This window comes from Artemia sp. Qi Xiang Cuo, chromosome 3, assembly GCF_049724085.1.
Source record: "Artemia sp. Qi Xiang Cuo chromosome 3, ASM4972408v1, whole genome shotgun sequence".
Lineage (NCBI taxonomy): Eukaryota > Metazoa > Arthropoda > Branchiopoda > Anostraca > Artemiidae > Artemia > Artemia sp. Qi Xiang Cuo.
Window position 1 is genome coordinate 44420534 of NC_142796.1, and position 26391 is coordinate 44446924.

At 34.5% G+C, this 26391-nt stretch overlaps 1 protein-coding gene across 1 annotated transcript in view; it reads right to left on the reverse strand.

Annotated features, from left to right (window-relative positions):
- Window positions 1-23109, reverse strand: part of LOC148954142 (major facilitator superfamily domain-containing protein 6-like) — a 41945-nt gene extending 18836 nt beyond the window's left edge. Inside the window, exons 1-3 of the mRNA XM_089086937.1 lie at window positions 23012-23109; window positions 17403-17501; window positions 11043-11165 (exon numbers count right to left, since the gene is read on the reverse strand). Of these exons, the coding sequence (XP_088943063.1) occupies window positions 11043-11165; window positions 17403-17501; window positions 23012-23039 (250 nt within the window). The 5' untranslated portion in view covers window positions 23040-23109. The remainder of the gene's footprint in view (window positions 1-11042; window positions 11166-17402; window positions 17502-23011) is intronic.
- Window positions 23110-26391: the final 3282 nt, after the last annotated feature.

A 26391-nucleotide genomic window follows, 5' to 3' on the forward strand; every position in this document is an offset into this window, starting at 1 on the left:
AAGAACTTGTAAAACTACATATTCCCACACAATGTTTACAATTAATTCAAAAAGTGTGGGTAACTTTTAGAGTTCAATCTGGTGCTGATGGGGGCAGAGAATCAGTCCCGCCATTTAGCGCATGGTGTTTAGGAGACCCAGTACTTCGTAATATGTTAATGTTGACAATTACACTAAAAACACAAATTTTGCCTGATTATTCATTAAAAAAAAAAACGAAAAATGCTAGATGGTATTGTGGCTTTTCTCGACACTAGGGTTGGTTTCAATACTTATGAGTTACCTATGTGGGACGTTGAACTAGCCAAAACACACTATGTCTATGTTACCACTATTGTTACTACTAATGTTTTGCTACTGCGACTACAACTTCTACTGAGGCTAAGGGTATTAAGGTGAAAATTCCACGGAATGTTTAGGGGGGTGTTGAACTAATTAAAAACCACTTTATGTGCATTTAGGTTGCCAAAAGGGTATATGAGCAATTTCTAAGGAATAGCTTAGAGCAGTGGTTCTCAAACTGTGGTACGAGTACTCCTTGGGGGCACGCAAATAATTTTAGGGGGTACGCGGCCGGCAAACAAAAAACAACACAACCCTTTAACTATAGGACTGGCAAAGTTGTCAGGATTGTCCCTTTCTGACTCTCAAGCGGCTTAAGTAGAGACACGTTGACGTGCGCGCGCCACTAGGGCTTAGTCATCAGAGTAGCAGTGTAGGTCGGCCAGTCTCTCGTGTCAATACACTGCAGTAGTATTGCCTGTTATTACAAGCTCACTCTCAGTATTGTGTTATTTTTGTGCTGTGTTGTGTTATTATGCGGAAACTCAATCCTGTTCAAACAGTACGTCAGTGTATTGATTCAGGTACGTAAGTGATTTTTATATTAAAAATTAACAATGGATATATGGCTCCCGAAGAAAATGTCTCATGAAGATCTGAATCAAAGGTCTGGGTCATCAATTTCACGAAATGAAAGTAGTCCTGAACGTCTTGTTACTAACGAGCAGTCCAAGCAAAAAAAAAAACGAAAACTGGCAAATGAACTAAAAGAAAAGAAAAAGAAATATGACGAGTTGTACTTAAAATTAGGTTTTACTTGGACAGGAAGCACAGATGAGCCTAATCCACAATGCGTTGTTTGTTCTGAAATTTTATCAAACAAATCTATAAGACCTTCTCATTCAAAACGCCATTTTGAAAACAAACATGAGAATTTAGTAAAAAAACAGGAGTTACAGCAATTTGAACGTCTTTTGGAAGATGTTAAAAGTAGAAAAAACAAAATAAAACAGTTTTCTGGTGCAGAACAAAATGAAAGGGCTGTAAAAGCTTCTTACAAAGATAGTCATTTGATTGGAAGGTTGGTAAAAACCATACTATAGGTGAAAATCAAATCCTCCCAGCTGCAGCAGAAATTGTTTCTTGCATTTTTGGAGAGAAAGAAGCAAAAAGAATTAAAACAATTCCATTATCAAATGGTACAGTTTCAAGGAGAATTAGTGATACGGCGTATGACACAAAAGAACAACTTGTCGACGCAATTCGAGGTACTCCATGCTTAGATATACAACTCGATGAAACCACTGATGTCACTGGCTTAGTCCAACTGATCGCTTTTGTACGTGGCATTTTTAAAGATGGAATATTAGAAGATATATTATTTTGTAAGACACTTAAAACATCGACAAAAGGTGAAGATATTTTTAAGTTGTTAGATTCTTTTTTTCCGAAAACCAGTTAGAGTGGAAAAACTGTGTATCAGTGTGTATGAATGGTGCTAAGGCTATGATCGGCCTTATCACGGAGCTTGTACGCCATGTTAAAAAAGTTTCAACTGAGTGTAAGTTCACTCATTGTGTACTTCACCGAGAGGCTTTGGTGGTTGCGTACCTCCTTGATGAACTTAAAGATCTCCTTGATCAGAGTGTTAAAATTGTAAACTTCATAAGCACAAGGTTTCAGAAATCTCGTTACTTTAAAATTTTATTCCAGGAAATGGGGAGCCTCCATGATAACTTATTGCGGCATACTGAGGTACGATGGCTTTCTCGGAGAAATGTTGTGTCCTGTGTATTTGAACTCCACAAAGAATTACATTTTTTTTTTATCAAGCACAAATCCCATCGGTCTTATGTACTTACTGATTTTGATTGGCTTTTGAAGTTGGCTTATTTAAGTGATATTTTTGAAAAACTCAACATCTGGAAGTTATCCATGCAGGGCAGTGTTTCTGATATTTTTTTACGTAGAAAAGAAAACTGATGCAATGCTAAAAAAAAATCACTCTCTGGGAAAGATAAATAGAAAATAGCAACTGGGAGCAGTTTGAAAGATTACGTATATTTTTGCAAGATAATGAGAAAAACATATCTGATTTCACTGGAATCAAGACTAAAACGAGCCAGCATTTGAATACATTGAACAGTTACACTGGATACGTGAGCCCTTTAATGATAATGCTATGGACACTAACCTGAGTACCTTTGAAAAGGAGCAACTCATTGAAGTCTCAGGTGATCCATCTCTGAAAACCACAAATATTTGACTGCTGCTACTACATTGTTAGATTTCTGTATCGATATTGGGAAGGAATACAAAGAACTGTCAAGCACTGCTGTTAAATTTCTTGTTGAGTTTTCCACCAATTATTTATGTGAAAAGGGTTTTTCAAGTTAGCCCATGTTAAAAGTCAATCTAGAAACGAATTAAATGTTGAAGATGATTTAACATTGTAGTTAACTTAGTTAGAACTTAATCTTGATAAACTGTGCAAAAGGAAAAAAGCTCATCCTTCTCACTAATCTCTTTGGAAATAAGCGCCGTTTGTTCTTTGAATTTTGTGTGTGTGTTTACTTTTAGTTAAAAATGTTTTTAAAAAATATATCTTTGTTTTTACTTCAACATGATACGTAATTGACTTTAAAAGGTCAAGGCTTTAAGATTTGTTTAATATTTTAGCTATAGTTTACTTAATATTGGTAACTGAGAAGGGGTACCTAAAATGTTTTGTGGGTAAAAAGAAGTACAGTGGCGAAATAAGCTTGAGAACCACTGACTTAAGAGTATTAAATTGAAACAAATTAAAATGAAGACAGGACATGGTGAGAGGGATGTCGAACTAGCCAAAAGGCACTATGTGCATACTGCTGATAATAATAATTAATAATATATTATCAAAAAATAATGGTTTAGGTGTAAGAGCCTTTGCCGTGTTCCTTAGGAAAAATTTCATCAAAATAAACTTTTAATACTGAGGAAACCGTGCTTAATTTCAGATTCAATACGATACCAGCTCAATACGAGAAAATGTTTAAAATATATTTTAGTTTTAGTAAGATACAAACGACACTTTGTTCTTTACAGTGGCGTCATTTGGGAGGGGACAGGGGGGGGGGGGCAGTATCCCTCCCCCTAAATAATTTGGAGATAAAAACTATTATATAGCCTGTGCCCCTTGACTCTCCAGATGTAGACCTCTCTTGGTTCTTTAGAATAAGTGTTCTCTTTTCATTTTATGGTTGACTTGATTGTTCATTTTAATTTCAGTTCTTTTTCGGATTCATCCATTTATGTTTAGTGGGATCTGTTATTTTTATGCAGAGTGTGATTATTCATTTGAATTCCATGTGCATTAAATTTCATTTATTTATCTATGGTAAATTTTGTCAGAATTAAGTATCATTTATTATCTGAGTTTATTTCCGCTCGTCTTTGGCTCATATGGCTTTAAGGCCCATTGGTACTAACAAGAATTCCCCTATCTTGTCCATTATAAACATTTTCAGTTTGTATGGCCGAACTATTTAGAATTATATTGGCGGCCTTGATATAGCTTGTAGAACATAGATAATAGATTTGAATAAACAAAATAAAACTAAAAGCCGAAACCGAATTTCCCAGATATCTTAGTAAAACCATTTAATTTCTTTCAATTTGGGCATGACATAGGGATGTTCACTTTTGGTGAGACTTACATCATCGAGAAGTGTGAATTTTGTTTTTTCTATTAATCGGATCAGAATTCAAATTTAAGTTCAGGAAAAGTCAGTCCCTAAAAATATTTTAGCCTACCTGCTCGAAAAATACTGAAAATCAGTTCAAAGAATCTATCAATTGGTTGATCTGGCCGTTCAGTATTCAGGTATTTAAGTATTTATATAGATTCAACTTTATCATTTAAAGCACATATTAGAAAATTCGTGGCCACAGTGTCCAGGAATCTCGGTTGTTTGCATCGATTGAAGTTTCTGTTTCCGTACCAGATCATGAGGACTTCATATTTTTCATAAGTTGAATGTTATTTTCAATATTGCCCGAGCGTATGGATGTTGACTTTCCCTTCGCATTTACGAGGACTCCAAATTGTTCAAAATAAATCAATAAGAATCCTGGGCCGTTTTTAACACACCCTAGGAAGATAGAAAAATTATCTGAAACTAAAACATCTTTTTTATTTCTGGGTATTCTTGATTTGCAACGAATTTGTCACCTTAATTTGGGCATATGATTTTTAAACATCCAACGCAGTGATAATTTTTTCCATAGCATGAAACTTTTGGTTGAAAATAAGCATAGCCATTTATCAAGAGTAAGTGGGGACATACTAGTTACCTCTCTGTCTCCTTTGTAGTAATTTTGTGTATAGCGTTTTTGGTTAATAAAGTCCAGTCAAGTCTGGAAATTCCTGTGCTGTCACCCGCCTTGATTGACAGTTTGGCCGAGAAAAGATAATTAAATTTCACTGTCTGTATCAATACTTGTAAATTGGTTTGTAGCTTCCCACTTTTCCGGTTTTCTGCTTGAGAATTCAAATATTGGAATCTCTTTAGTTAAGTTAAGATTATTAAGATTATTTAGTTAAGATTTTCAATGAATTGATCATCTCCCTTATCATTTAATGTATTATGGTAATTACTTCGCTAAAAAAAAAAAAAAAAAAAAAAAAAAAAAAAAAAAAAAAAAAAAACTTTAGTACTGAAATAAATGAGCACTTGAACAAGGTCTAGACCCTACTCATCCATCCAGTTCCCTAGGAAAAAATAGTATATCCAATCCGATAATCCGAAAATCAAGTCCAAAATAGAGCAAAATCAACAACAATAAGTATACGTCAATGTTCCGAAACCAAGCTATAGCACCTTAAATCTACAAAAACTTTATATTCCCAAGGTGATCACCACATATCAGGGCTCATCAGATGAAAACTCATTGCCTAAATGGGTTTTCCTGACATTCCAGGAATGGGACATTCCTGAGTTAGAACCTTTTGACAACCCGTATACACATAACATGTTTTGATTTAGTTCAACACTCCCCTCAACAGTCTCTGAAAGCCTCACGTGAATACCCTTCGTCTTTTTGGAAGGTAAAGGTCACACATGCATACCTTTCTCAATAACATTTACTATATAAAAACCACGAACGAATTGCCTAACTTACAGCCCTTGTCCTGAGGGCTGTGGGGAGGGGGGGGGGCATTTCCAAAGGTATAATTACTGGACCTGTATAAATATTGTTTTCATGGTTCTCCCAGCACATAGAGGGAAAAGGCCAGGCAGGGACCTTAGGCATAGGCCTTACCAGGAAATTCTTGGAGCATGGTTGGTAATAAGTACTACAAGGAGCCTTGTTTTCACCGATTTTTAATGGTAATTTTCCTCTTTTACTATACAAAATTTTGAAATGTATTTAAGCCAACGCATAAAATGTATTTAAACATCGGAGAATACTTTTTCTGGAGGCCGTACAAGACCAGAGTTGCCACCCGGTGACAAAAAAAAACATTAGACTTTAGTGATTTTCTGGTTGATTTAGTGATTTTCTCAATAATATAGTGATTTATATGCAAATTTAGTGATTTTTTGGCTTTGGAAATATAAAATATCACTAGAAATATTGCTAAATCACTAAGGGTGGCAACCTTGTAGAATATCAAGTCATTCGCAACTTCCATCCACATGAACAATAATATCCGTCTCTATCCAAATTTCTTTAGTAAAACTATTATACAGAACTTGTTCATCAAAACTACTTTTCATGGAAAATTTTGACTAAATAATAAAAAATTTTCCAGAGTTTTACTTACAATTCAATATTTGAATTCTCAAGCAGAGAACTGAAAAAGCGAGAAGCAACCAACCAATTTAAAAGTATTGGTACACACACTTTAACTAAAAAAACTTTCAATTTCCCTTCTAAGGAACATGTGAAATTATCCAGGGGGAACATGGGTGGGAATTATCAAGGAGGGGATGGATATACCGGCTTCCGTATGTTATTACTATGTATTGAGTATAGATATACGATATACGTATAGATATACGTTTCTTGGCTGTCTTTGGCATTCAAATTTTCCTTCTTAGGTTAGACCCATGTCGAATTTTCTTTAAAGTTATCTGAATTTCCTTTTATTTTAGTTGTTTATTTACTTCTAGTTTTTAGCTAGTTATCCCCCACCCCGTATATTCTTCAAACATAGTTCAATTTCTTAGAACTTGTTTGATTTTTAATGACAATTCATTTTACTTGTTTATGTTTTTCTAGTTTTCGCTATCCCTTATGTTCATTAAACATAATCAAACAGATCGTGGCTACGAACTGTAAGTACGGAGCGACTTGGCTCAATAGTAACAGAGACTCTAGTAAACGGAACTTTGATATCAATAGATACATCAAATAATCAGTATATTATACTGATTCCAAATACATAAAATTCATGAAGTTTAGTATTACCCAACAGCAGACATGAGCCTGAGAAAGCTGGCCTGATTTTTGAAATAGGAAAGAAGACCCCCTAAAAGTCAAGGAATCTTAATGAGAATGAAACCATCAGATTTAGCAGATCAGAGAACGCTATTGTAGAAGTTTCAACATATTATATATCTTGCATTTTTCCCCATAAGAAAGATCCTTTTCCAGAATAAGCCCAAAACAAAACAGCGCGTCAATGGACACAATAAAACTTTATACTCTTTTGATAAAGACCCTTATTGGAAGTGTACAACTAGGCCGAAAAAAGTCACTTTGCGTGTCAATACATGGTTTGCTGACAATAAAATTTCACTGCTTTTTATTTCATAATTATCCTACAGTATGTCTTTAGAGATAAAATGACCCACCACTGTCCGTGGGGAGAGGGCTGTAATTTAAGAAATTTGCCAGTTGTTTACGTATAGTATTTGTTATCTGGAAGTATATAGACATTTTTCGGGGGAGGATTTTGTGCTTGGGGTGGGTTTCCATAGGGAGAATTTCCCGTGAGAAGAGAAATTTCCAGGGGACGAACATTCCAGGGGAAATTTTACACTGGGGGAATTTGACAGAATTCCTATACGAAATTCTTTTTATTTGTCTGACCTTCTCTTTGCCAACTCAATTTTGCATGTGGATATGCTATGGAGAATTATCCGGGGTATTTTCAGCGTGTTTCGATTTCTGAGAAAAGATTTCCGGGGAAGGGGGGATTTCCGGAGTGATCGAGAAAACGAGTAAAAATTAAAGTATTTGTCAAACGAAAGTATGCTAAGGTGAATTTTTCTGGCTGAATCGTCCACAAGAAATTTTACGGAATTTTCAGCGAGGATGGAACTGTCTGGAGGGGAATTTTACAGATGGGGGAAGGGTGCATTTTACATGGGAGTAAATTTCCACGGAGTTTTCCGTGAGGGAGAGGAAAATTTTTCATGGAAGGTGAGCCAGATTTACCGGCCTTATTTGAAAAACGATCTGAAATTAACGATCAGAAGTTTTTTTTATTAGAAAGTAAGCAGCAACATTAAAACTCAAAGCGAATAGAAATTTTTCCGTATATGAAGGGGTTGTCCCCCTTCTTAATACCTTGCTCCTTGACCGTTGTCGCAATTTTTTAGGAACGGCGACTGAAACACAAGGGCCGTTTAATTAGAATAGGAAGCTGTTTTAAATGTGATAAACTCTAAAACAAAGGGCAAGGTATTGAAGAGGGGGGGGGGCAACCTTTTCATATTCGGAATATTTCTGTTCATTTTCAGTTTTAATGTTGCTAATTACTCTCAGTTATTATTATTTTTTTAATTCAGTTTCTTAGAACGAGTATCCAAGGCAAACCTAAGAAAGACTGACTTTCAAATTTAATTCCCAACGAAATTTTCAAAGATAACATTTTTTGGAAGCGTTATTACTCGAAATAGTGGATGGATACCACGTAATATGGCAATCCGTGAGTCATTTCTAGGCAAGTCGAGGGGTGAATAAAACCGCACGCATTGTTTCAAAGAAAATGTATTCCAGCATAAGCTTTTATATAATGCACGTATAAAAAAAGAACGCTAAAAATTCGTGAATTTATACTATAGATTTTTACTGTGTATTGTGTCGACGTTTCTTGCGGTCCTTATCATTGAGCTTTTTCTATTTAGGTTAGGTTAAGACCCTGGTAGGGTTTACTTCAATACTACCAAAAAATTTCTTTTTAATTTAGTTGTTTATATATTCATAGTATCCGGCTACTTCAACCTTCCCCCCCATCCCACATATTTTTCAAACATATCCCACACTTAGAAAGAGTGTCCTGGCCCAACCCAAAGAAGAAAAATGAAGACTTAATAGAAATAAAGGTATTTTCCTCGATATTAAAAACAGCGTCAATTTAAAGAGGAACTATCATTATTTTTATTTAGTTCAGATGCAGCTGAAGTCCTGCGTCTCGGGCCTAAGATTTTTCCTTGTTTACTTCGGCAAAGGAGATATGCATGAGGAAAAAATCAACCGCGACAAAAATTTCTAGCAGTAGAAAATATTTCTCAAGCTCCATAAATTTTATATGGAACCTTTGTTACCTGAAATTGTGGACGAAAGAGTGCCACGTAATATGGCAATCCGTGATTCATTCCTGTGCGAGTCGACAGATAAATAAAACCCTCACATATTCAGGTTAGGCTAGCTAGGTTAGTTTCTAGCTAAATTAATCTATATGTATGTATTCAATTACCCTATATTGTGCCTATATACGTTTCTTAGCGGTCCATGTCATTAAAACTTGTCTATTCAGGCCATGATAAGACCCTGGTAGGGCGCGGCTTTGAATTTGATTTCAACGACAATCTCCGAGTTGTTTACGTATTTCTAGTATCCAGATAATTGCCCGCTCCACATCCCAAAGAGAACACTTTTGAATTCGACTTGCAATGATTTTTTTTTAGGTGTTTGTACATTTACAGTTTCTGGCTAATGCCCACCCCCCGGATGATTCCCTTCCTAGACGGTTACCCCTCGGAAGATTCTCCCTGCGTATAAAATTTTCCTCATTTGATAAAATTACCAGTTCAATCAAAATTCCGTCTCTTGTACTTTTTTTTCTGTCAAGGTGTAATGTAGTCGTACAGACAAACCTGCTTATTTGAAAGTGTTTGAAAGTGTCAACTTTTCAATTTTGACAAGAGACACAAATCCAATTCTTGACTGACCTGGATAACTAATTCTCCTGAAGATGTCGCTAACCGAAGCTTTGTCCCTTGAACAAATTACCGACAAGAGAGTTTTAGTTACCACATCCGCGTAAAAGAATTTGGGGTGGATTCAGATAAACTGAATGAGATAGAGTCTAACTTATATTTCAAATTTATTTTTCATTTTATGACTCCAGGAAAAATTTGGATAATGATTTTATTTAACATTTTTGTCATTAGGACTTTTCTGTTGCCAAAGGAAAATGCAGATCTTTTACTTCTGTTGGCTTATCCAACCCAATTCTGAATTCTCAACTTAAAACGCTCACTTTTACTCTATTCTAACTTAACAGTTCATTATCATCTATTTTCCATATTCATTTTATCAATGTTACTCTTCCAAGAGCAAAAGCATTGAACAGTGGCGGATCCAGGGGAGGGGCAAGGGATCGCGCCCCCCTAACGTAGTCTAAAGTAGTGTAATTTACTTAATTAACGCAAGTTTACGTTAATTAAACTTTTTTAGTTGTTTGTACATTTACAGTTTCTGGCTAATGCCCCCGCTCCCCTGATGATTCCCTCCCTAGACGGTCACCCCTCGAAAGATTCTCCCTGCGTATAAAATTTTCCTCATTTGATAAAATTACCAGTTCAATCAAAATTCCGTCTCTTGTACTTTTTTTTCTGTCAAGGTGTAATGTAGTCGTACAGACAAACCTGCTTATTTGAAAGTGTCAACTTTTCAATTTTGACAAGAGACACAAATCAAATTCTTCACTGACCTGGATAACTAATTCTCCTGAAGAGGTCGCTAACCGAAGCTTTGTCCCTTGAACAAATTACCGACAAGAGAGTTTTAGATACCACATCCCCGTAAAATAATTTGGGGTGGATTCAGATAAACTGAATGAGATAGAGTCTAACTTATATTTCAAATTTATTTTTCATTTTATGACTCCAGGAAAAATTTGGATAATGATTTTATTTAACATTTTTGTCATTAGGACTTTTCTGTTGCCAAAGGAAAATGCAGATCTTTTACTTCTGTTGGCTTATCCAACCCAATTCTGAATTCTCAACTTAAAACGCTCACTTTTACTCTATTCTAACTTAACAGTTCATTATCATCTATTTTCCATATTCATTTTATCAATGTTACTCTTCCAAGAGCAAAAGCATTGAACAGTGGCGGATCCAGGGGAGGGGCAAGGGGGCGCGCCCCCCTAACGTAGTCTAAAGTAGTGTAATTTACTTAATTGACGCAAGTTTACGTTAATTAAACTTGCTCCTAACGCAAGTTTATCGATCAACCTATGTTCCACCCACCAACCCACCCACCAACCCACCCCCTCCCCCTAAAAAAAAATAAAAAATATTGGATCCGCCTCTGGGATTGAAATGATTCCTCTGTGAAAGAAACTTTCTCACAGGTAAGAAATTGGGAACAGTATACCTCTATCCCCTTCTGCCCTACTCCCCATTTGTGAGGGAAAATTCAGCTTATAGTATAGTTGCCCTTTTAGCTGTTCTTTTTTACTCTCTAGTTCGGATAATTGCATCTCAGAATAATTGCATCAAATTACTTGCAAAAAACAGATCACAAATTATAGTTACCAGCGATGGGGCTACAAATCAAAGAAACAAAGGGTAGACACGTTGAAATTGTACTGATCTCTTCAATGCTCAGGCCAATGCTTTTCATGTGAACTGTATAATAAGGAAATATAGCAGATACTCCTAAAAAGAGAAATAGCTAACATCATTAGTATCTTATCCTATCAATAACACACACAGTAAGGTTTAAATGCATCAAAGAAGCAAAACGACGTATGATATCATCAATGCATAGATGTACAAAGCACTAGTGAATTGGCAACTAGTAAGAAGCAATTAGTAGAACAAGGTGATCAGATCCAGTACAGTATCTAGACCCATAGTTTAATCATGGTTGCAGCAGTAGCTGCATCCTCGATTCACATCCGTTAAGCGTTTTAGAAGAAACCGTATGGTGGGAAAAAATTGCCATTCGCAGCTGTTTCAGGAACAGTAGCCAGTATTTTGATTTATTTTAATAATAAGATACTACAGCAAAAACAACAAGAGCCTAAAACCCCTCGAAAATGGCGCCGGGCCGAAATAGAAAGGGTATTATTCCAATCAATTTGTAAAAAGCTCGACAAAGCAAAATTAAAGCCCCCCCCCCCTAGCCGACTTAAACAACAAGGAAAATCACATTTGTATGTAAATCACTGATGTGTATCCTTTTTTAGTTTCATATTTTAATTGTTTGTTTTTCCATCACTAGTGGGGCACTAGAACATCATAGACAGTAATTTAAGGGCTTATTTAAACTCATTTTTACATTTACGTACTTTCATAAAGGGCCATATGTGCTTTGGTACCATTTCTATTAGAAATGATGTGAAGCCTGAAAAGGGTACAATGAAAATCTTCGTGGTAAAAAAAACCCTATGGCCATCATTTTAAGCATAATAACAAATGCTAAAGGTGGGATGCTTAGATAGCAATTTGGCCCTAACTGGTACAACTCCAAAATTTTGCTAAGTAGCTTAATCAAGACAGTGGCAAGGGTTAATACATCAGATGCGAGATCAGTAAGTCTAGTCATTAAGTATAGTAAGTTTATCAGTAAGTATAGTCTCATAAACCTTGACAATCACTTCTTGTTGAAAAGTTGTGTGCAAATTCAAATTTTTCTTCATAAATTTCTTTTTGAATTACATAAATGTAAAAAATATTGCTCTGTCAGATTATTTTTTCATCAAATAATTGAAACTAGTCCAACTATGAATAAATGAAAACTACTTTATGTGTAAGCAGGGAATATTGGTCATTTAAGGGGACTTTTTGATTTAATATTTAAAAAATGTTGGGATCTTCTCTTCTTTGTGTCTGAAAAAGGGCATCAAGGGATTCAGTCAGGAAACTGAATGGGTCGATAAAAGAGCCGTTCCTAGGGTTGGTGGTGCCCGGGGCAAGATTAACTACAGCACCCCTCCCGACTCAAATATAAGCAAAAAACACCAAGTCAAAGTGAAAAATTTAATCAAAGCTGGCAACCCCCATTCACGACACCCAGGCAGTCGCCCCGGATCCCCCCCCTGAACGGCTCTGGTCAACGAAGTGGATATTGTATTTTCTTTTATTTGCATTTTCGAAACTTTTAGCAACACATACTTTTCGATAGTTTTAGTAATGGCTTAGACTCAAAATCTCTATCTTGAAGAGTCTACCATAATATATTTGATGTCACACGAGAGTTTGTGGAATATCACGGGAACCAAGGCCGTATCCGGGGGGGGGGGTGTTAGGGGGCTTGAGCCCCCCTCCCCGAAATGTTTGTCTGACTCGTAAAAAAGATAACAAAAACCAATATAAAAAAATTTGATACATTTTTTTAAGGTTTTTGTCAACCCCCCCCCCAAAAAAAAATCCTGGATACGACACTGACGGGAATGTATAATTTTATTTATTGAAATTGAACTGTATACACTGTGGGCAAATGAGTAAAACCGAATCTTACAGGCGTCAAAATGGAAAAAATGTGGGTTTGAAGGGATTTTCGCCCAAGACATTCAATTTCGGGTGAAGAAAGGAAATAAGTACTTTTGCCAAAAAACACAATTTCTAAGGTTATGTTCCACGCATAGGGCGAAATATCCAATAAAGTTAAAAAATTAAAAGTCTTTACAGGGAAATTCAAATAAAAATCACCTAAAAATAATAAAGTGGAGGGGTGCTGCTCGCACTTGTTTTTAGCGTTTAAATAAAATAAAAAAAATAATATCAGATTTGAAGAAAAAAATAGAAGAAATGAGAGGTGAAAACATTGTAGAAGGGGTGTGCACCTCTTTCATGGTTGTTGCTAGCAGGAGCTCCCAATTATTTCTCTCGACTGCAGATATGCTCCTAAATATTTGTTGTATTGCTAATCCTTTCAGCTGTGGCTGAACTTCAAAGAAAAAAACTTTTCTCAAAAAGATCAAAGAAAAGTGTTACAATTATCACCCGTCTTTATATGAAAGAGAACTTGTGAGGGGGAATCTGGCATTATGAATCAATTTTTCCATAGTAAAACAGAGGAGTCATGACCTAGTTATGCAATTTCGATATGGCACACTTTCTGGCATGGGCGCCGGCAAGGGGGGCATGGCCCCCTGGAAATTTGAGACTATAAGTAATTATAAGGAAACCAAAGGAAAAGAGAGCAGAATAGGGGAAAACCATGGAAAGAATGTTTGTTGCCCCATTGTTGGCTGCCTGTCAATAGATTTTGACCCATAATGAGGAAAAAATAAGTTCTAATTTGTGACTGAGTAACCCCTAACCAGTTTTGCACAAAAATTTTTTCTATAGCCTATGATTTGGTTGGAGCAAAAAAAAAAAAAAAACAAATTTTTCATAGTAATGAATGGTAAATAATTAACGATCCTTGTCAATGACCAAAGTATAAGAGCCTAACTATAGACAACATTCAGTCAAAGGATCGGCTTTTTATCGTGATATTAAATATGTATTTGTTTATTAGTAATTAGTGCAGTTATTAGAACACAAGAAAATTCGTATAATTATAGAAAACACGAGGAAAACAACCTAATATGGGGCAATTTCGGTAAGAATATGCCGTCAACTTTTGCTTGCATTGCATAAGTACCCATGAGCTAATATAAAAGCATTAAATATTTTGGTGTTTGATAACCAAGTTCAAGACTGTCGATATTGTTAAAACATATCCGTCCAACCGTTCGGCATTGTTCAACAGAACTTAATGCTGCGAGTTTATATCTTAGGTTTGTAAGTAGGCTATTGTTTTGTGTATTTTTTGTAGCTACTTACTTTTTTCATTTTTAAATACTTTTACTTTAATTGGCATACCTTTTCCATTGCCTTTATAAAATTGTTTGTCTCTAAGCTTCATTAAATAGAGAAAATAAAAGATGTTTCTTCAACTGAAAATAAGGAGCAACATTAAAACTTAAAACGAACAAAAATTATTACATATATGAGGGGGGTTCCCCCTCCTCAACACCTCGCTCTTCAAGCTACAGTTTTTCGACAGTTTGAAAAAAGCTTCTTATTGTTCTAATTAAACGACCCTTGTATTCTAGGAATCGTTTTTAAAGAATTGGGACGGAATTTAAACTTTAGCGCAAAGAGCAAGATGTTGAAAGGGGGCAACCCCCCTCACATGAGCGAATAATTTCTGTTCGTTTTAAGTTGTAATGTTGCTCCTTACTTTCAGTTGAAAAAACTTTTTTTTAATTTCCGACCGTTTTTTAAATAACGCCAGGATACCTGGCTCCACCTCCACAGAAAAATCCTCCTCCCCATAGAAATATCCTCTGGACAATTGAATCCTGGCAAAAACTTACCGTGGAACATTACCCTTAACATTTCCACGCGTAAAATTGAATCGGTTAAGAGAAAGCAAGACATATTAAGAAATTTCGTATATAAATTCTGACAAATTCACCCAGTGTAAAATTTCCTCTGAAAATTTCACCCCCTGGAAACTATCCTCTCCAATCAAAATTCTCCCAGCAGAAAATTCGTCCTCCCCACCCCGGAAAATGTATGGATACTTCCTAATAACCAATAAAACAAAGGGCGATTTTTATAACTTTAAAACCTTTCCCCAGGGGCTGTAGGGTGTCATTTTATCTCCAAAGATAGTTATTGGGCCTTTCAACTATGCTGAAGAAAAAACCTATCTCAAAATTTTTATCGGATGGTTTTTGGAAAAGTAACATGGGAGGGGGCCTAGTTACCCTCCAATTTTTTGGTCACTTAAAAAGGGCACAAGAACTTTTCATTTCCATTAAAATTAGCCCTATCCCGGCTTTCTAGGCCCACTGGATCAATAAGATCACCACTTGAAAAAAAAAACAAATGAACACGCATCCATGATTTTTATTCTGGTAAAAATTATAAAATTCCACATTTTTGCAGACATGAGCTTGAAACATCTACAGTAGGGTTCTTTAATACGCTGAATCTGATGGTGTGATTTTCATTAAAATTATATGACTTCAAGGGGGTCTTTCCTCTCTTTTCCGAAAATCAGTCAAATTTTCTCATGCTTGTAGCTTTTTATGGGTAAGACTAAACTTAATGAAACTAACATATTGGGAATCAGCATAATCAACCAATTCTTTTGATATATCGATTGGTATCAAAATTCCTTTTTTTAGAGTAAGGGTTACTATTGAGCCAGGTCGCTGTAAGTAAGTTACAGTTCATTACCACGAACTGTTTGATTACCCATCAAAATCTAAACAGTATTACCAAAAGTATTGTATTCATAAAACTTTATAGTTTCATGAAATGTAATTAAACAAATTGAAAAGGTTTTTCAACTAAAGTATGGAACAAGTTTCAAATCTGTTCAATTCAAAGGCTCTTTTTTTGTATTTAATTTCTGATTGTTTTCCAAATCATACCCAGGCCTAACCAAGATATAATTTGAGGTACCGGTCCCTTAAATCCCTGGTCAATTGCTTTTAAAATGTGTTAATCAACAATTGTACGTTGATTAGTACCGTTCTACGTTAAAATTTTCAATTTCAATTTTTGATAAAATTTGAATATACTTAAAAAATTGGCAATGAATAGTAATTTTGGTGAAAAGTCCTTGTTAATGTTACTACTAAAGAATTTTAGTTGGATGAAAAGGAGGATTATCGTTTGCATGGATGGGAATTCTGTGAGATTTTTGATCTTCTACATAACCCAAGTCATCATAACCTCTACAATAGAATTTTTTATCAATAAATACATTACATATTTTTTTAAATACACTGAAGTACTTCATATAAATAGAAAAAGAAGAATATTACCATTGAAAATTGCTGAAAATTCAGTTCCTAGCAGTATTTGCCACCCCAAAGAAATTTCATGGTGGGGCTGATGATGACCTGCCTTGCCTTTTCCACCTCTGTGTAGGTAGATATGGTATTGTAACATATTAGTTGTATAGAGAAACATTTTAATTAATTCCTTCTCTCCCCCCCTTTCTCTTTCAACATTTATCTGAGGCCTCATGTTTGTCCGTTAAAATGTACTTCTGTAGGAATCTAAGAGCCATATTAAGTTTTAGTTTTCAAAGAAAACTAAAGAGCCATATTAAACTTAAGACCAGCAGAAATAAATTTCTCTAATAACTTAGTTAAAACGACCAGAAATTACTATTAAAGAGTAGATAAAATCCAAAACAAAGGGGAAAAAAATAATAAAGGATCATAGCAAACATAGAGGTAAGAGGTACTAATATAGATGCATAAATAAATCTTTAAACGAGTAAAATTAAATTGAATATTCAAGTCAAATTTAAAACAAACAAAATTACTACAAACACTAGTTTAACTCCTGCCATTTTCACCGTTCTCTAACCATAAAAGTCCAAAGCCCGTTGTGTTATTTGCGTTTATTCAAAACTATATTTATCTTGAACACTATGCTTTTGTTTTTCAAAACATCGACGAAAAATAAATATAAAATCACTATAATAATCAAGATGACAGTTGAAAATAAACTGAACATTTGATATACAATGATGTTGATTCCTGGAAACTTGGCAATTCAAGATTTTGTTTCACTGTAATTAAAATTTTTTTTAATATTGTAAATATAAAAGAAAATATTTGTAATAAATATTAGTAAAGTACAAATGTGGCAACAGACTTTAGACTTTGAGCTGTATTGGACTTGAAAGTAATGCATAATAGTGCTGTCCCTATAGGTTATTCAGACAAAGTCTTTACTTTTTCAATTCTTGATATTAAAAAATTAAAAGCATTTGAGACCTTTATCCTTATCTTTCTTTCTTTTTTGTGGTGTTTCTTACAAGAGACATTTTGAATTTTATCCAGCATTTTTTAAAGGAAAAATTTGTTACAATTGTATTTTTTGTTTTTATTTTTTGACAAACAATTTAGACAAAGTAAGTTCACTTACCACCATAGTGAAGAAAGAGGGCTAACTTCAATAAGACGAGATTGGGGTTGAACTTTAGAAGATTCCTAATTCTCTGAAATGCACCCACTCCATTGGAGCCTAGAAAACAAATAAAAAGCATTGCAAATGATATGTAGCCACCTGTAAGATGGTAGGGTGCACTACGAATTCTCTGTTGGAAGACAAAGGTTCCAAATACTAGATTATTTAACAAATGTATTTGGATATTCATTTGACAACAATTTGACCAAAGAGGGATACACTACATGGATATTCAGTAAAATGAAAAAGACATTTAGCCAAAGAAAATTAACACTTTGCCCAAGACGAATTTGATCAAAGAAAACACAGAGATTTTGGGTTTATTTCTTGAGTTTTAGAAGACTATCTTGTAATTCCTAGACTATTATCTAATCTTGATCTTGCTCTAATTTAATATTCACACACAACCCTTCCATTCAATAAAAAACTTTATCCTATTTTTAATCTATTTTATCATTCACAATGGGACAATTAAATGGATATTGTGACTTTTTAACATTCCAATGTTGAGAAAAAAAAACATTCCATTCAATAAAAAACTTTATCCTATTTTTAATCTATTTTATCATTCACAATGGGACAATTAAATGGATATTGTGACTTTTTAACATTCCAATGTTGATAAACAACTATGGTATTGACATTTTAACTGACGAATTTAGATACTTTGAGCTGGACTTGTTAGGAGTGTCAGAAACTCATATCCAAGAGGTAGGAAACATGAAATTGGATGACATAATTTATTTATTCAGGCAGAAAGGATGGGGTGCATAGGCAGGGAGTAGGGTTCAAAGCAAGTTGTGAAGTCTTGCTTACAATGGGAAGGCATGCATAATAGAATGCTAGTTACTCATTTTAGGACTAGAAAGTGCAAGATATCAGTCATAGTAGAATATTCCCCAGTAGAATTAAATGATCAAAATAGTGTTGACTCTGACAACTTTTAATTATAGCTACAAGAACAAATAGACAGGGTCCCATGTAGAATGGGTTTTTGTTAGGAGATTTTAATACCCTAGTTGGTAAAAACATGGATAGATTGTATCCTAGACTAGGTAAATTTGGCGCAGGAAAAGAAAATAGGAAGGGTTATAAACTACTGCAATTTTGTAGATGCAACAATCTGGTTATAACCAATACAGTATCTGATCATAGATGGCCCATAAATCACTGATATAAACTAAAGACAAGGAAAAAACTTTAAAAAAAAGGTCCATTTGATTCTACTATGTGTAAGATAAAATTTATTCCTGAAAAGTGTCTATCATAAGCCCAGAATGGCAAAATTTGTTTTTTGGGTCAGTAAACCAACAAACAATAAAACACATAAATATACAAAAAGAAAAAAAAAAAGAAAAAAACTCAAAATATCAGAGGCTATGAAAAAACGTCAAAACCAAGCATTAAAAAACGTCAAAACCAAATAAACATGCAAAATTAAAAGGAAACAAACCAAATAAAAACAAAAGCACAAAAATTAGTCTTGTAACTAAAAAAATACCAAATGCAAGTTAGGAAGAAAAAGACCATAAAAAGAAAACTCAAAACTTGCAAAACAAACAATAAACAATTGTATAGTAAAAGAAGAGAACAAGGCAGAAAATTCACATATTTAACATGTAAACTATGCATGGCAAAAAAGTTCTTCTAAATATTTCACTACAGAATGTTGTTAGTATAACAAGAGATTTTTTTGAAGTAGAACAAGAAAGAAGTGGTCAAAAGAAGGAAAATTGACTAGAGAAAAGGGAATTTGTATACAGGTTATGGTAATATTGGCAAAACGAAAGAAAATTTTAACATACTTTTTCTAAAGTACAACAAGATTGACTCTCTGAAGAAGGTTGATATAAGAGAATTTACTTTCATTGTCTATCATTGTGGGAACTTTTTTGGAAAACCTCTACTCTGACCAAAACTCATTAGATATACCATGACAGAAAACAGGACAGGCTTACTTGAGGATTGGGTGTACAAATGAGAGGAAAATCCTCAAACAGTGTGGCAGTTGTCAAGAAAACTTTAGAATATAATTAATATAGTAATGTTATTTCAAGTCGCTAAAGATGGTGATATCCAGTAAGTTTGCAACACTAACAAATTTTTCAGCAGAGAGGGGGCAATTTAAAGAAGCAGGGGTCTCATATATTACAGGATATCAGTAAAATATGTGCTATGGTCCACATCACATAAATACAAAAGGTATACTCCAAGGAAATTTAATTAAATACTATAGGACTTTATAAAATACTAGAGCATCAATTAGAAGGTAACAGTTCTAAGCACCTTAAAACGCATTGGAATAAGGCCTCACAAGAATACTTTGTCCTTGCTTTCAAATCAAAAAGCAAATATAATTATAACTTAATGGTTCTCAACAGTTTGGAAGACTGTCCATTCCTGTTTCTAGGCAGTGTGTCATGCCAAAGTTGCAAAGCTAGCTCACAATTATGTGGTATAGAAAATCAGTGACCTTGGCAGGTCAAAAATGTGGCAGGGTGACATCAAACAATGGTGGGAATATCTTGTTATTTCCTACCATATATTTTTAGATTTCCATCTTTATTTTCTTCTGTCAACAAGAGGAGAATATAACTTTTTACTGTTTCTGGATTTACAAAATTATGGATGCTAGAAAACAACTTCTACCTTGACAAGTCTTACACATTTTACTACTATCCCCCAAACCACCAAAATATGATAAATATCTAATTTTTAATGATTGCCCCTGTTCCCACCCTCCTCTATTAAAAAGCCTGATACTTTTTCTTTAGAAAATAATAGCTTACTCTTTCTCTAATAAAATGTTGAAGTTGTCTTTATATTATTATTTTAACTCCTTTTTTCACTTCCATTGTACAGTAGCTTAATGCATTATATGCTAGCCTAATGACTAATTTTTCCAGTTTGAATAGCATGCATCAGGCAAAAACACACATCAGACAGAATTACAAGTGGGTGAATAACCCCTAAATTTGTGTAATATTGTATAACATGTATAAATATTATATGACTGTAAGTTTGAATAGCATTGTGTTTGAAAATTCATCAATGCTGAGAGCCTTATCATCATTATAAGGCATCTGATTGACTTGTTGAATCAAAACATCTGAATTGTCAAATTCCTTTGTTAAATCTTGACTCTGGAGGAGTGAATTGAGCATGGGTTTTACTGGTGTTTCTGTGAATACTGAACTACACACCTTAATGACAAGATCTGATTTGTATGATAATCATCAATATGGGAAACAGTTTCAGGATTTCAAGCTCTTTTTACAGTTATATCATTGTTTCTGAAAATTTGTTTCTATCCTGTTTGATAGTCCTATTTATAGCCCTAAGATATGTTGACAATCCAACTAAAAGAAAGACTAAAATTATAAGTTCTTAAATTATCATATGTAGTAGGCTACAGAATGTGTGTAGGCTATTAGTCAGATTATTATATTCCTTCCATTAGGCCTTTTATTCATATAGTATTTTTATTTAAAAGAGTAGCCTATTTTTATATTCATTAGGCTATCCTACACAATCTCTTAGGTTAAACTGTAGAGTCCATCTCATGTCTATACTATATAATCAGTTTTGAAAAACTCAAACTAATGAAAGAAAAACAAAAAATAGCCTATATTATTAGCTCTACATATTTATCCATCTGGGGGGAGGAATATATTGTCAGGGTAGCCTAATTAGGGGTTAATTTTTACCGAATCATATTATTGACTTACAAATAAAGTGAATATACCACTTGATGCCTTTTTTTATGCTCTTTACAAATATAATAATCATTTTTGTTGGAAATGAATTTTAGCCACCACCCCTATATATACCAATTCAGGGTATATATTTGCACATTAGGGGGAAGGGGGGAAAGTTTAATCTTACCTCTCATTTACATTGGAAATAAATTTACCCCCACCCCCCTAAAGTGCAAATATATACCATGAATTGGCATAAATAGGGGTGGGGGTAAAATTCATTTCTGACAAAAATGATTATTATATTTGGAAAGAGCATAAAAAAAGGCATCATGTGGTATGTTTACTTTATTCATAAGTTAATAATATTATTTGGTAAAAAATTACCTAATTAGGCTACTATTATGTTGAAAAGGAGCACTAAGAAATCTATAGTCAAATTTTGGTAAATATCTACCAAATCATATTATTGACTTACGCATAAAGTGAATATACCACTTGATGCCTTTTTTATGCTGATTACGAATATAATAATCATTTCTATTGGAAATGAATTTCAGCCCCCCCCCCTCCCCTATATATGCCAATTCAGGGTATATATTTCCACATTAGGGGGTGGGGGCAAATTTTGGTAAAATTCTACTTTAGCTACTTTTGACTATCTTGGAAAGGGGTTAGGTTAAGAAAATGAAACTTTCAGGGATGGGTCTACAGGTTAAAGTATGTCCCGGGAAGATATTTTGAAGTATCCACCTCCACTCTGTCTCCCTCTAGAGGGTCCTGACCTTTGATGACCTTTAAAAATATGTGAGTTATAGAAGTGAAACCTTGCAAAATAGATCTTCTGCTTAAATGAAGTACAACAAAATTGTTTTCAGCTTCACAACTTTGCTCAATCCCAATTTTTAAGGTTTTAAAGATATGCAAATACATTTCCTAAATTTTGGAAATAAACTATTTATGTCTTAAAATTCTGCTCAAATAACTGAAATAGCATTTTCAGAGCTAAAGCCAGAGAAAAAGAAACTGATAACTGAAAATTAAGGTAAAAAGTTGTTTTGTCAAAATTTCAATGGGTATAGACCTGTCATGTAGGCAAATTTCATGACCCTTTAGAGGGAGAAGAAGTGGAGGTAGGTACTTCAAAATACCTTCCCGGGACATACTTTAGCCTGTAGACCCATTCCTGAAAGCTTCATTTTCCTAACCCAACCCCTTCCCAAGATAGCCAAAAGTAGCTAAAGTAGAATTTTACCCAAATTTTGTTTCTGATGTAAATTGGAGGTAAGTTTAAACTTTACCCCCCCCCCCACCCCTAATGTAGAAATATATACCCTGAATTGGCATATATAGGGGAGGGGGGCTGAAATTAGTTTCCGATAGAAATGATTATTATATTCATAATCAGCATAAAAAAAGGCATCCAGTGGTATAGGCTATTCACTTTATGCATAAGGCAATAATATGATTTGGTAAAAATTTACCTAATTAGGCTACTGTTATGTTGAAAAGGAACACTAAGAAATCTAATAGTCAAATTTTCATATTATATAAATTTTATAAACAGCCTAGGGATATATAGTCTATGGGACCATAAGTAGCCTAGGCCTAGGGAAGGGGTGAATCATCACAAAAACAATTTTAAGCTTAAGAAAAGCAATCTAAAATGCCCTTCTTTTTTTTAGCAGGTCTCCTTTCAGAGAGCCAGTACTCAACATATAAACCAAAATGTATTTTTCAAAATAGAGGGAAATGCCATTCCACCCTTTGATAAGCTGAAGTGAAAGTCTAACTAGTCTTCATCTTTACTGAATCAAAAATGCCAATCAAATCTAGCAATCTAAAAGCAATATTTAAAAAGATACATACCTGCAGAAACACTAGCCAGGTTTGTCATATAGCAATTTCTTTTGTCTCTCAATGTCAAGTGATATAACCATTTTCAGCGTTTATTGATTTCAAATTTTACGCTAGTGTTAGGCGATATTAAATAAATCGATAAATAAATATATAAATATCGACATTTAATATCGAAACGTAAATATTGATACAGAAAACGGTATTGAGATATTTTCGAATATTTTTGGCTTTTTCTGGTATCTAGCGGTGAATGTCAAGCAGAAAAGATCCAACATATAAAATTATTTTGCAAATATCCGAGAAGAAAAAGAATAATGCCTTCATTCCTTTGACTCAAACATGGTGATCTGATATACAGCATACATAGCTGATTCTAAAAGTTGGCATAGCCTAATCTCAAACTCAAACTAAGTTTATTGAGGGTGGACTCTCGAATGTTTGAGAGAAAAGTGTTGGACCTCCGAAAGGCTTGGCTAGATGAAATGCCTTCTTGAATTATAGGCCTTGTTCAGATTCGAGTCGTAACGATTGTCGCATATCTTGATCCGCGTCTCTAGAAATTGTACATTTCCCCTGACGATCATATCCAAGTTGAGAGTAAAATAGCAAGAGACAGGGATTTGGCCTTGCTGGAATATGTATCAACAGATGCAAGTGCCGTGACAGTCCCTGTGATTCAGCCACTACAGAATTAAGCCAGTAAGTGGAGATCACATGACGAGGTATTCTAGTCAATGAAAAGCAAGCTTAGCCAGCAGCTACATCTGTCACGGCCCTCCAGATTTTCAGCAGGGAGTCTTTCGTTCCAAGAAAAACTGATCCACTCGAATCGTGGAAGACTCGTAATGAGTCCCAGAAATACCTATACGAACATAAAATTAATGTCCATGCCCACCACCAGTGTCCTTTCTGAAAGTGGATTCCAAGCCTGATGAGTAAATCAAACAGTTCGCGGTAGCGAACTATAAGTAAGGAGCGACTTGACCCAATAGCAACCGAAACTCTAAAACACGGAATTATGATAACAATAGGTACCTCAAAAGAATTGTTTTTTTATGCTGGTTCCAGATATTTAGAATTAATCAAGTTTAATATAACCCATCAAAAGCTACGAGTTTGAGAAAATTTGCAAGATTTCCAAGGAAGGTTGAAAACATCCCTAAAAAAACAACGAATAATAATGAAAATTTCACCATTAGATTCAGCATATCGGATTAAATATTTTGTATCTTTTGCCAAAAGAAAGATCACAGATTTTTTTTTTTTTTTGCCAGGGTGATTGTATCGAACCAATGGTCCTAGAAGATCGGCATAGGGCTTGTCCGAATCAAAGTTCTAATTCCCCGTTTTGTGACAAAAAAATAGGAAAATAGCAGGGAAACTAGACCCCCTTCTTATGCCTCTTTTTTCCCAAAGTCATTCGATCAAAATTTTGAGATAGCCATTTTCATCAGCATAGTTGAAAGGTTAAATAATCATGCCCCTGGGGATGAATTGATCCCCAAAGTCCTTTAGGAAAGGGTTGTAAGTTATGAAAATTGCCTAGTGTTTACACATAGTATTTGTTATTGGGAAGTAAACATACATTTTACGGGTAAGGGAAATTTTCAGTGGGGGGGAGTTTCTGGGGATGAACTTTCAAAGGGAGACTTTATACGGGGGAATTTAACTGAATTTCTATACGAATTCTTTTTATTTCACTTCCTTTCTCTTTGCCAATTCAATTTTATATGTGGAGATATCCCGGGAAAATTTTCAAAGGGATTGAAATTGTCATGGGGATTTTTTCGTGGTGGGGGAATTTCCGAGGTAAAAACTTTCCATTGGGACTTTGAGAAAGAATTCCAGGAATAATTTCCATAGAGGAAAGATTTCCGGCATGATTTGAAAAACGATTAGAAAAAAAACATCTCTTTTTTCAAATGAAAGTAGGCAAAAAAGAATTTTCCAGGCGGAATTGTCTACAAGAATTTTTCATGGAGGAATTTTCAGCAGGGATGGAATTGTCTGGGGTAAATGAGATTTTACTTTGGGAGAAACTTCCCGAGGAGGAATTTTCGTGGGGAAGATTTTTCGTGGAGAGAAGAGGCCGATTTTCTGGCACTGTTTGAAAAACGATCAGACATTTAATAACAAAATATATTTTTCAACTAAAAGTAAGGAGCCAGATTAAAACTTAAAAAACACAGAAATGATCCCGTATATATGAGCGGATACAACTTCCTCACAAATTTCTCTTTAGGCTAAATTTTGAATTTTTGTCCCAATTCCTTATGTCCCAATTCTTTTTTTTTACATTCATTTATATAATCAAGTTTTTTTGCTTGTTTTATTCAAAGTTTGGAAAAAATGTGCCAAATACTCTTTATTTACAATTTTTGTCATTGAATTTTTGCAAAATCAAGAGTTAATCTGAGCAAAAAACCTCACCAGAAATATCAAAATCGATATATCCATTATTTTGAATATCGAAAGTAAAAGCATCGATGTATCGTTTGATCAAATTATCGCCCAACACTATTTTACGCCTAAAGTGTGAGGCGAAGCAGACAGGAGGGCGAGGAACAGGAAGTGGGAAACCACATATGACCTGGTGCACAGACAAAAAGTCGTTAATAATAGTTCATTTATGTACGTTATATACAAAATTAACATTCTATGCCTATGGTCTGGGTTCTTTGTTTTATATGTAGGCCTGTCTTATTAAGAAAGTGTCTTCTCAAAGAAGGATTTTAACTTTAAATCCTATCCTATATTTTTGTAGCAATAAACACAACAAGGAATGACAAAATGAAATGAAAACAAAAAATAATATAGACTAATTACAGTATCGAGCCTAATCCCTCCCTGACTTAATTGAACTACGAGGAATCATTCCTTCATAAAAAAAAACATTTGTCTTGTCCTGTTTAATTAATAAAAGTTAATATGCATAATTCTTAATAAAATGCAGCGAGAAAGAAATGGGATTTGCTCTTTCTCAATAAAAAAAAGTCTTTTATCTTTTATTTGTAGTATGTTTGTTATACTATTCCTATTTCGTTTTAGATTCTAAATGTTACATATTATAAACTAACCAATGTCTTAGCCAAGTTGTTGGCACGCTAGACTTGAAATTCTTTGTCCGTAAGAACAAAGGTTTAAGTCCTGGACCCTGGTTTCATTGGTTATTTGGCTTGGAACGGGGGTCAGTGGCGTGATTCTATAAGCTCAGCAAGAGTCGACGCAGCTCTAAATGGGTACCTGGAGAAATGTGGGGAAGGTACAGGATGTGGGGAAGGGTGTGCGAAAGCCCAGGATGGTGGCCCACCTCCCCCCCCCCCATTACACTTCCTAGCCGGAGGGTCATGAAAAAAAAAATCAGCACTCCCGTTTGGGACTGTAAAGGC